The following is a 12154-nucleotide window of genomic DNA, read 5'->3' on the forward strand; positions in this document are numbered from 1 at the left end:
GCCAAATAATCTAAGGAACCATCCAGAAAATGTGGATCCTAGATAGTCATGAAACGCTGTTACTTCAGTTGTACTAGAGATGTCTCTTAGTATAGTCTCCAAAGCCATTTTAAACATCAACTGGCAGTCTCTCTCATTATAGTCTGCCTGTTCCTGTGCCTTATTTCATGGAAAACAGATGCATAAGCAAGCTCATTCCATACTGCATAGAAGCTTTATTCAAAGTCAACACAGTATGCTATTTAGCACCTAAAGTCATTTTGCCTTATGTTGAACAGATCTCATTTCAGAAATCTTCAATATCAGTAATTCTGCTCCTGCATTTTGCAACAAACCTTTGTGTAAAAAAGTTTTGATTCGCAAGTGACCGTGGATCTGCATTTAAGTTTTATTCAATGGCAAATACCACATTTTCCATCAAATAAAAACATGGTTAAGTTGGAAGACTGAGGAAGGAGGAAAAAAGTAATTAGTATGAAGCGTGAGAGATGTTGACTACATTAACTTAAGTTGTATAGTACACTTATGAAACGAGCACGGGTTTTTAATCTTTTAAGTGATTTGACAAGTTATTTTATCAGAATAGGTCTCCAAAATACCAAAGATTTTTAAAAAATAAAAGTCATACCATAGCAAATCCAACATCTGCCTTCTTCAGAGCTGGACCATCATTGGTACCATCACCAGTTACTGCTACAACTTGCCTCTGTTCAAAGACAGTGCTGTCAATTATACCTACAATAAAATGACATCTCAGTGTTACAGTTCAAAATTGACAACACAGCACAGATTAAACCTGAAAGAGAAACCCAGTTTTTGTCTTCCTCAGAGTCATTTAAAAAAAAAAAAAAATCACAACAGATAGTTCTAGTTGCCTCCATTTCTCGAGCAGGGAAAAAAAAAGGTTGGCAAATGAAGACACCCTCATAGGCATTTCCCACTGCTCAGTCCTAGATTATGTTTTTTCTAGAAGCAGAAACACACACACACACACACCCCCCGGCTTCACTTAGAAGCTCAGATAGTTTTTACTTACCTTTTACTAGAGTGTGTTTGTCAGTGGGAGAAGATCTTGCAAGAACACGAAGCTTTGGCCAAATTTTATCTATTCGCTCTTGCTCTATCTGCAAAGAGAGCATTAGCTATATCTTACAGTTAGGAGACTTAGAATATCTGCTGATCTACTTTACATAGTCAGTATGGTTACCTCTCCTTTTTCATTGCGTATTCTCCTGTTAAAGTCTTTGCCCTCTAAACACAGGAAGTCTTCACCAGGATTCAGAATACCACATTTTAATGCAATAGCACGAGCAGTGTTAATGTTATCACCAGTCACCATACGTACAGTTATGCCTGCACGTTGACACTTTTTTATTGCATCAGGTACCTGTAACAAAAAAAAAACACCCACAGGCTCAGAGACTGTACAGTAGCTGAGTAAATCTAGACATGTGAGTGAAAGGAATGTTTTTTGGCTCAATCCAGGATAACTCTTATTTTAAAATCAAGACTACTGTTATGGCATATCCTTCCCCCCCTTCATTTTTCAAATACCCTGGTATTCAAAAATACCACAAAAATCCTCATTACATATAAGGCTGTAGTACTCAAAGGTAACAAGTACTGGTTTGTCATTTATGCTTATGTGAAATAAACTATAGCTCACACTGCACTACTTCACCCATGACTTGTAGTGTGAAGGGGTGATAGTGCAGATCAGACTGGAGCTCCACTTACATGTGGCATAAAAGCTTTCACTATTGAAAAACACTGCCCTCCTTAGACCTCAACCACAAGCCGGACTCCCTTACCTCAGTTCTCAGGTGACAAACCCTCCACTCCATTATTCCCCATGAGAAGCTGGCAACAAGCACAATGGCTAATATTATCCTAAACAATGCTCCTAATATTTCAAGTGGCAAAAAAATGACAAGTTGTTCCATCTACTGAGACCCTGCACAGTAAGCGCCTTAAGTCATTAGTATGTACAGAGCTTTAGTAACACAGCATAAGTGACATTAAGAAGTTTTAATCTGCTTTTATAGCTCCATTAACTTTCCCCCCAAGAAATTAATTTTCATTTATCAACTATGCTTAAGGCATACAATAGCAATTCAGTTTCTTGTACTCTCTGCATGATGAACAATAACATGAATCAAGATCTGTTGTCACAGAATCACTGCAGTTTAGTCAGTGACCCTACCTCAGGCCTCACAGGATCTTCAATCCCAACCACAGCAATGCACGTCAGACCAGTAACAATATCATTTTCATTGTCCCATTCTGGCTCAGGTTCCCCTGCTGGGAAGTCTCTGAATGCCAGGCAGATGGTTCTGAGCCCTTCAGAAGCCATTGGCTCAATTACGGTTTTCACGATATCATCGCGGTCCCTAGGTCTAAATACCTTTGGTTCTCCATTAGCGCTCAGTATTTTGAAGCACCTGAAAAGAAGTTTAAAGAATTATCAAATTTTAACCAGAAGTTCAGCCCATTCAATGGCTTAGTCAACTCCAGTAAGTTTCTACAAGTTGTTTTTTTTCCCCACTAGACTCACACACACAGAAAAAACAGTAGCAGCATCTCTAAGGTAATCGTCTCCATATGCACTTAATCTCTTCCCAATTGCGAAACATACTAGCTGTAGAAAGTTAACTGAGCCAGTCATCCTGAGATGAAAATAATGCGCAATGAATTTAGGACACAAACATTGGTTAGGTACCTCCCAGAAGTATCCATTTCTCCACTGTACGTAAACAGACTGATGTCTGTGCTGGTTGAGTCAGTCAATCCAGTTTCAAGTTCGATAAAATAATCCCACCTTGTTAACAGTTATACAAGTCTCAGAAGTACAGTATGCTTCCAGAACATCCATGTGGTGCTTAAACAGCTGTAAGCACTAAACTTACAGCACTAAAAGCAAACTCCAGTACTGCTATCCTTAAGAGTAGTAAGGTTTGGCCCCCTCACAAGCAAAGTGCAGAGAATTCACAGAGCATCTGACATAGAGTTCTTAATGTGAGGTATTAAGTTAAAAACAAATACTTATATCTGATTTAAGTGTTTAAGATACTAGTTTCAACACTATGTACCCTAGCATTTCAACACATGCTCTTTCAGTTACGTTTCTTCGTGCCAAAGATACCACTGCTTTCATAGACAGCACACATACTTTACCAATATTGATGCCATGAATATAACACTACCAAATATTTTGAACAATACATTTAATCTTGTTCATCTACATCCTTAGCAAAGATTTATCATAAAGCAATGCGATAAGCATTTGTTTTACAAATTAGTACTAATGTGGCACCAAAAAATTAAAAAAAAATTATTACTTTTTTTAAAATATCAAGTTCAGACCTGGCAGATCTGCCAGGATGACTATTGTTACATTTAAGTATTTAGTCCAAGGGTTTAGGGTATTCCCAGGTGCTATACATATAAAAAGGTTTCTGCCTCAGCCAGGAAATGAAAATGAAGCAGTCCCTTAAAGCTTCATAGTATTCATCATAACTGAAATTTGAAGTCTATCTGAATTTCCTCATTTTGGTTATCTGTTCAAATGTCAGCAACCACTAAGGATATCTTGTGTTACCTGCAAGGATAGGGCTTGTGATAAATTAAAAACATTCCAAGATGACTAAATGGAAGCCAATAAACTTTATGCAAAGATTTCATTGAAACTCACTTGAAATATTTGACCTGATGGCAAGGAAAGAAGAATAAAACAGCTCTGCTTGAAAAAATTTGCTGTATTTCTTCTACACTTGTTAGTGACTCATTTGTGTCTTATAAGTATTCATGTTTAAGCTTTCAATGCTCAGTAGGCATACATGTTATAATAAAGAATGAGCAGCACAATTGACGAACCAGGTTACAAGCTCTGAGATTGATTTCTGGCACTGCATAGGTAAAGACAGTGGCTTATGTTGCCAAGACTTTTTCCTAGTTGGTGCATACTCTCAAATAGTTTTGGAATTACAACTATTCTAATAGTATCCAAAGCAGTCTAGGTTTTCTTGTTCTTTGCCAAATGCCCTTATTATTTATTTTCTTATCTCAGTTATGAAGCCAAGTGGACCACATGTGTCTGGGTTGAAGGAGTTCTAGTAACTTCTACAGTTCAATTGCTCAATAAGATAATAGGGTACAAAATATTTCTGAAGGGAGAAGTAATGCAAATATAGGCATACTTCTTCACTGATGAGATGTAGCTTAAAATCTAACTATGAAAAAATTCACATCTAAATCTAAGTTCTGTATCAAAAGGAACAGGAGTCCTTTAAGGATTGACCTTTTGTTGTCAGCACTAAGTTGAGGAGAAGGACGATTTCATCGTTTTTTCTTTAGTGCATTAGTACTTTCCTAGATAATGATATGGGGGGCTAGTAGCAAGCAAAAAGGTAAATTGAATTGATTAACATAATCTCTGCGCTACTCAGACTAGAAATAGTTTGACATTAGAAACAAAACCAGACTGACTACAACTGCTGTTCCTAGAGAACATGATGCACACATGCTTGACTTCTCTCCTCACCTAGTTAGGAGTTACCAAAGCTTTCTTCACACTTAAAGGTTTGTCTCACTGGTGACTAATCTCTCACTGACAGTCTAATCTTGTTCTAATAAATCCTCTATAGATGGGCAGATGGATAAGGAAGCAATTTGCTTTGTCACATTAAAAACCCCTCAAGTTTCTCCATTGGCCAAGTTCAACCTCCTGTTTAAAATGATCAACTGGGACACCAAATTGCACAGTCTTTTAAAGCCAAAAGTAATCACTCTTCAAAGGCACAAGTCCTTCCTGGAATTTGGACATATCAGCTGTTGGGACTTTACTGGAAGATGGGTAAGCAGTTTGACCAACCACACCTAAAATTAAAATAGTTTAGCTAGAGAATAGATCAATTCATAGATGCTTTCCTGTATCAGAGCAGAGTTCACAAGTTAAAATTAATTGCGACCAGCTCTTTTTTGGGGGCCGGGCCTGGGGTGTGAGAATTAAAGTAACTGATATGCTAATTGCCCACCTTGCTGTGGAAAGTCAAACAACTGAGGGAGACAAGCTGGGAAGCTGGCTGCAATCACAAGGGTAAAGGACTGCTGCACTTGTTTGTGAAGAAGGCAACAAATATTTTGCAGACTATGGCACAATGTTGTTTAGCACTTCAGTGTCCTCACCTACCACAACATTTAGCCAAATTTAAGTGCTGAATTACAATAGTGGTTGTTCTTACTTTTTAAGAACTATCTCAGAGGCACCTTTACTGAATATCCGGAAACTGCCATCAGAGTTTTTTAACACAGTACTCATAGATTTTCTAACAGAGTTGAAGGTGTACACTTTGTACAAATCCTCTTCTGGTATCTCATTTCTTACGTCCTGATAATCACGTTTTAAATCCAAGAGCAATCCCAGCAAGGCACATTCAGTTTTATTTCCAACATGACGTGGTAGGCCACCTTCTTTTTCAGGAGGCTGCAGGAAGAACAAGAACCTTTGTTGATTAGGATGTTAACTTATGAACCACTGAAGTACAGTGTTTAGAAAACAAGTAAGCTAAGGCCGAGCTTAGCTCTGGGATCGGGAATTTTCACTTTTGCGATGATTACTCTATAAATTTCTATGAGTCATGAGCCGAAGTCATACTGCTGGCTTTTGTAAGTAGCTTCTTCTGTACTTGTTTAGGATCTTTCAGTCCCTTTCTCAGACTCAAAAATCACCCATTAAGTTTGTATCAAATCCCAACATGACCTTTCTAAAAGGCATTTTCCATTGCTTGAAATATCTATCTGATCAATTGAGTGTAGTCCCTGAATAATTATTTTGCATTTTAAAAGGACAGATAAACTGACTTAAGCAAGCTAAATGGCATCATTTCTGCTAAATTAAAGTATCCTCTCCTGTAATAATTCTTCCTCAATGACTTAGACTACGATCCCATCACCTGTTAGCCTTCTACTGAACAAACTAAGTCTTTAAGCTTCTTAAGTCTCACAACAAGTTCCGTTTTCCAGGCCATAGCCTATTTAACTGGAAATAGTTCAGAAATAAGTTTGCAAGCCTTTAATACCAGAACAAGTTTCTTATCTCAGCAATTTGGAATATGAACGTACTAGTGCTATAAGTAAAGGAGTATTTCTCTCAAGATATTTCTGAGCTTATGTATCTATAACACTGCAGTGTAGTTTGTCGCAAAAAAGGCAGAAGCACTTACTCGGCCTGACATGCCTCAAGCAGCTAGAGCTGAACTATATTAATCACAAGTCAGTGAACCATTTCATCATTCAGAAGTGCAAGATCTTGGATTTGGTTGTACTGAATACTCACACTTTTAAAGTGTTCACTTTAATGTGAAGTTTAAGATGTCCGGTTCTGGGCTCCTCAGTACAAGAAGCATGGACATGCAGGAGCAAGTCCAGCCATAGGCCACAAAGATGATCAAGGACTGGAGCACCTGACATACGAGGAGAGGCTGAGACACCTGGGACTGTTCAGCCTGGAGAAAAGAAGGCTCTGGAGGAGAAACTTGTCAGTATATACTAAATACCTGAATGGGGCAGGCAGGTGGAGCAACGGTAAGGTAAACACTGCCAAGCCAGACTTAGTGGTGCCCAGTGAGAGGGTAACAGGCAATGGGTACAAACTGAAACTCCTGAAATGCCATTTGAACATAAAGAAACACCTTTTTACTCTAAGGGTGGTAAAATACTTGACCAGGTTGCCCAGACGTTGCAGAGTCTCCACCCTCTGAGATCCTTAAAACCTGACTGGATATAGCTCTGAGCAACATGCTCTGGCTGACCCCGCTTTGAACAGGGGGTTGGACCAGAAGATCTCAAGAGCTCCCTATCAGTCCTCTGTGATTCAGTAAAACAGATCAACTCTGACTACATTGGATGTAATTTGATTAAAAATGTAGTAGTAAGGGTCAGTTTACATGGGGCTACTTTTTTTGTCTTTGTATAAAAAGATCTTTAGAAAATAGACTGTGAAACTCCTCACATGCTATAACTCATTAGTAGTATTTCAGTCTTGCTTCAGAGAAATTGGCGCTGGTGATCTTGATGTGCTGCCTCAAGTACTGCTATTGAGGAAAATCTTGCAGAGGCAACATCTTTATTGGCTGAAAAGTAGCTTTTGGACTGGGGTTTTACTGTTATTCCTGCATAAAGCATTCATAGTGGAAGCTTCTACTAAACCTTGAAGTGCTACTATATTTTTTAAAGCTAAATTTTAATTATTATTTTTACTACCTTAAAGAATAAGTTATGCAACACGTTGGAATAACTACAGCAAAGAAGCTATATTTAGAGTTGCAGAAAATGATGCACACAAAAGTGCTAAATAGGTCAGTATTTAAAATGTGTAACAGTCCGTTATTCCTTTTATTTCAAAATATTTTGGAAGTCTCAAACAAAGTATGAGCAAAGATGTTACCATTCTAAAGCCTACAAACTCATACAACAGTATCTGGAATAAAAATCCATCAAAATCCTCATCTGTACTTGCATTTTCTCATTATATTCTAGCTAATGTTATGCTACTCTTGCATCTTTACTTTGAAGGAGCACTCAAATCAAGCCAAGATGCTCTTCAAGTAAGGTAAACAGCCCCACTTATTAAAACAAATTTAGACACAACTGTGAACTTAAAGGAAGTTATCTTCCTGCAATTGTATCTTTGAATTATCAGTTCTAACTGAATAAGCTATTTTTGAAGTTTAGTCTCAAATGAACGGTTGAGCAATTTACAGCAGGTACAAAATACACTGCATTTTGTCACACACTTACACTTAACTGCCTACCACACAGCCACCAGACAATTTGCATCTTTTGAGGAAGTTGTTTAGTTACCTTGATTAGAATGAACAAATCCACTTACCAGTATTTTGGAAGTATAAGCACAATTAACAGAAATTCCTGTCACAAGGTAAGCCATAGTTTTCTCTGGAATAGCTTCTGGTTCTGGAATTTTTTTATAATGTTTTTCATTGATGTAGGCTTGGACCACTGTCATTCTGTTCATGGTCAATGTTCCCGTTTTATCTGAGCAAATAGCTGTTGCATTGCCCATTGTTTCACATGCATCCAGATGTCTCACCAAGTTATTATCTTTCATCATTTTCTAAGGAAATAAAAGCAGTCAACAGCTATCCATGGCCAATACTTCACATTTCAGAAATTCTCATTTGGGGTGTCTAGTCTTACACAGTAGATTTAGAAGACACTCAGCCTTTAAGTTATCTGGCATCTTACAGAGGAAGAATTTGTAGCTGCCACATTCTATAAGGATTTCTTTAAGTCTATTATGTCACAGTAAACTTTATTTTGAACAAGGTTCATAAATACAGTCTTAATCTCCTGTATCTGCATGTCACACTGGCTACTGATACTATTCAAATACAAACTGGGAGCCTAATGTTTCAGCTGAGGTAGTGAGGACTACACAGGTTTCATAGGTCAAATATCACTTTAAATTCTTTACTTAACAGGTTTGGATAGCATTTTAACCTTGAAGAGGCAGAGTAACTTCAAATGATAGAATATGAAGGCCACTACTAGTTAGTGCTGTAAGAACACAGCTTAAACAGCCATTGCCTTTACAGTTAGATTTTCAGATCAATAACCAGTCTCAGCACGCTGAAGCAGTAAGAAAACTAGAAGAACAAAGAGCATGAATTAAAAAACATCCTGCATAATCAATAGAAAGCTGGATGTTCAGTCCTCAAGGAGAATCAATCTGGAAACTTTTGTAGTAGTTGCTTAACACATCAGTTAGGTAGACATTCAGGTTTACAGAAGAGTTTGTTATTCACAAACTATAACACATCTGTCTATTATAAGCAAATGCTCCAATGTTATGAGCTAAACCCATTCATCTTTGGTTGGTGATAACAGGCTGTCACTGTTCATGTTAGTGTGTATTCAGAGATTAAGAAAAACAGTGTTGGATTTCTTATGTAGTTTGGGGAAACAAGAAAAGGTTCTCCCCAGACTGTTTCATATATGTGATACAGCATATCTCAACTGAGGTTTTACAGCTAATGAATACACCCACCTACCTTTAAAATCTGTTCCCCCTCTATCAACTTACCTTAACAGAGTAAGCCAGAGATATAGTGACTGCAAGTGGAAGACCTTCTGGTACTGCCACCACCAAGACTGTAACTCCAATAATGAAGAACTTCACAAAATACTGAATATAAATTGGTGTACATTCAGCAAGCCAAGGTCTCTTCTGAACCCAGAAGGTATCAATTACAAAATATAACACAAGGATAATGACTGTGATTGCAGACATCAACAAACCTTGTTAAAAAGAGAATAAACAGTTTTCAGAAATTATCTCAAATGTTTGGCAATACAGATTGTGGATAAGTGCAAATATTTCTGCCTTTATAGAAGTTAGTTTATAACTCAGTTTTTAATCAGGCAAGTCAGGGAGCATTGAGGTAGTTCTCAAAGGTGTTCCAAATTCCAATGTAAGTATTTCCTCATGCATTTCACCCAGAAACTTCTAAAATCTCCCCCCCCCCCCCTCCCATTTAATTGAAAAGTGTAGATCTCATTATGAACAGGAGAGATCAATATGTAAAGTCAATTGACTAAGCAGAATAAGAACTGAAATAGATCAGCAGGCCTTCAACGATTGTACTGCTGACTTATTCAGGAGAGAAAGCTGCTGACAGTCTGTTCCCTGCTTCCTGCTGAAGGTGGGATTAAATATGGCAGCTAAGCACAGTGTTCAATGAACTGGGAGTAACTGGGAAGACAAATCAGAACTGCTGTTAGCAAGCAGAGCGGCACACTTAAGACACCACATGAAAACAGTGGAGGAAAATGGACCTGGCTGGAATAAAGGAACAGAAATCACTGAAGTGTCAGCTCTTTATAGAAAGATGCTTCAGTGTGTGTACCGTCCCAAAGCAGCAGGACAGAAAAATACATGCATGAAGTATATGAGCATTAAGGGTGTGTGGAGAATTACAATAGGTCAAAAGGTGCATAAAGGAAAACAAAAGTTCTTATTTATGAGAGATATGGAAAAAAAAAGTTTGATAAGAACAGTATTTTACACTAAACACACCGTAGAAGCTTTATTCAACAGTTGTTAGTACAAGTTTCTCTGAAAAATTAACATTGCTATACATAACTATGGAGTGCTACAGCTAAAAGTTTAATTATTTTGTTCTCACACCGTAACTGTCTTATGACATAGAACCTGAAGTCAGTGCTTTTTGAGCTATGGGCTGGGCTACAAGACTTCTAGAAGTTCTTTCTAGCCTAAGTCTTTCAACAATTCTACATGGACCAAAATAAATCCTGAAATATTTGAATTAAATCTCTACATACTAGATAATATAGCCTAAAATTTACACTGAACTTCATAAGCAACGGTTTACCAGATGTTTTGACAAGACAGCTGAATATGAGCTGATAGAAGAGCAACAGAAGCTAAAGGATAGTAGAAAGTCAATAAAAATGCTACATATCAGCAAGGCATATGTTAAGTGGAAATTCCTAAGCCTCTGAAAGTACGAGAGATAACCTGGTCAACCCTACCACATTTTCCATGCTTCACTCAATTTATAGTTCCCTAGGTATATCACTACATGCCATACCTTATCTAAAAACATTTTTCATAATAGTTGTCCAATGTTATGAAGTTGGAATTTTCTCTCCCAGAAGCTGACACACTAAAGCCTGAATCTTTAAATCAAGGAAAAATAAAAGCCATTCACATGACACAGTCTGAGAAACCATCAGCACACTCAGGCACAATGGCATACTTGTATGCATTGGAATTTTGCACTTAAGCAGCTAGCCTTGACCAGTTTGATTATTTTATCCTCTCACATACCATGCATATTCCAACTTTATTCAAACATGTGACATCAACATAAGGAGGGTACTGATATGTCATACCTGCTTTGCCAATCTGAACTGCAAGTTTTGTGAGTTTGCCTTGAAGAACCGACTTTTCTTTCTTTGGCAAATTTGATCTCTTCTTGTCTTTCTCATCTCCATCCCCACCATCCTCACTCTTCAGTGGTTGCATTTCCATGGCTGCACCGTCCTGAGCTTTAGCTAGAAGTTAAGATCGAATAAAGTTTAGCCACTGGGGAGTCCCCGAAATCAATGGTACTTAAAAAGCTTAACACCACTAGGCTCCACTAAACACCAGTACTGTGTAGTCCCTTGTGATGCCATACTACACGTGAATGTTTAAACAAGTATACTGAGTGTAGATGCCCAGGTGCTGGCAGCAGGGGAGCTGCAGCCTGTGGTAGGACCATGGTGAGGCAGAGTGTCCTCCTGCAGTCCACAGAGGACCACAGTGGAGCAGATTTCCACACTGCAGGCCATGGAGGACCCCATGCTGCAGCCTGTGAAGGGCCCATGCTGGAGCAAACTCTTGGCAGCAGCTGCGGTCCATGGGAGATGCATGCTTGTGCAGTCTGTTCCTTCCTGAAGGACTGCACCCTGTGGGAAGGACCCACATTAGCGAAGTTCATGAAGGACTGTCTTACTTTTCATCCTATTTTTTGCCTCGCCCTGCTGAGGAGGGGGAGTGAGAAAGCAGCTGGGTGGGCATATGGCAGCCAGCCAAGGTTAACTCACCCCAACCAGACAGCTTGAAAATCATTGGTAAAGGTTACTTTTGTAGTATCTAGCTATGTTGAGACTACCAAGTTCATTTAAGCATTTGTACTACCAAGTTCATTTAAGCATTTGTTTTGGGCAGATTCACTTATACCATCTTTAGCATAAGCATTTTGGATTTAAGTATTCAATATGCACATTCATAGGGAAGTATGCATTCATTACATGTACTCTCAGAAAATAAGGACTTGCAAGAAAGGATCAGAGAACCTGCATTTACCTTTGTTACGGTTTTCAACAGCTCCATCTTGCTTTTTACCTGTTGGAGAGGGGAACAAGTTGTGTTTTAAATTGGCAATGCAAAGTTCATTTCAGTTTATGTTTATATTTAATGCATACATTACCATATGCTGAAACAAGCAACTGCATTTTTAAAAGTGTAGAACAAACTGGAGACAGAGGGCTGACATAACCAAGGCTTTAAAAGTATACATCAACTCACAGAAACAGCTGACATCAGTTTTATGGACTTTTTTTTTCCCCC

At 38.3% G+C, this 12154-nt stretch overlaps 1 protein-coding gene across 13 annotated transcripts in view; it reads right to left on the reverse strand.

Annotated features, from left to right (window-relative positions):
* Window positions 1-12154, reverse strand: part of ATP2B1 (ATPase plasma membrane Ca2+ transporting 1) — a 65925-nt gene that overhangs the window by 13263 nt on the left and 40508 nt on the right. For all 13 annotated transcript variants that reach the window (XM_054831529.1, XM_054831573.1, XM_054831535.1 and 10 more), the window contains exons 7-15: window positions 11891-11929; window positions 10933-11094; window positions 9101-9315; window positions 7889-8131; window positions 5241-5482; window positions 2204-2441; window positions 1208-1387; window positions 1037-1124; window positions 629-735 (exon numbers count right to left, since the gene is read on the reverse strand). In XM_054831529.1, coding sequence (XP_054687504.1) covers window positions 629-735; window positions 1037-1124; window positions 1208-1387; window positions 2204-2441; window positions 5241-5482; window positions 7889-8131; window positions 9101-9315; window positions 10933-11094; window positions 11891-11929 — 1514 coding nt within the window. The remainder of the gene's footprint in view (window positions 1-628; window positions 736-1036; window positions 1125-1207; window positions 1388-2203; window positions 2442-5240; window positions 5483-7888; window positions 8132-9100; window positions 9316-10932; window positions 11095-11890; window positions 11930-12154) is intronic.

This window comes from Grus americana, chromosome 1, assembly GCF_028858705.1.
Source record: "Grus americana isolate bGruAme1 chromosome 1, bGruAme1.mat, whole genome shotgun sequence".
Taxonomy (NCBI): domain Eukaryota; kingdom Metazoa; phylum Chordata; class Aves; order Gruiformes; family Gruidae; genus Grus; species Grus americana.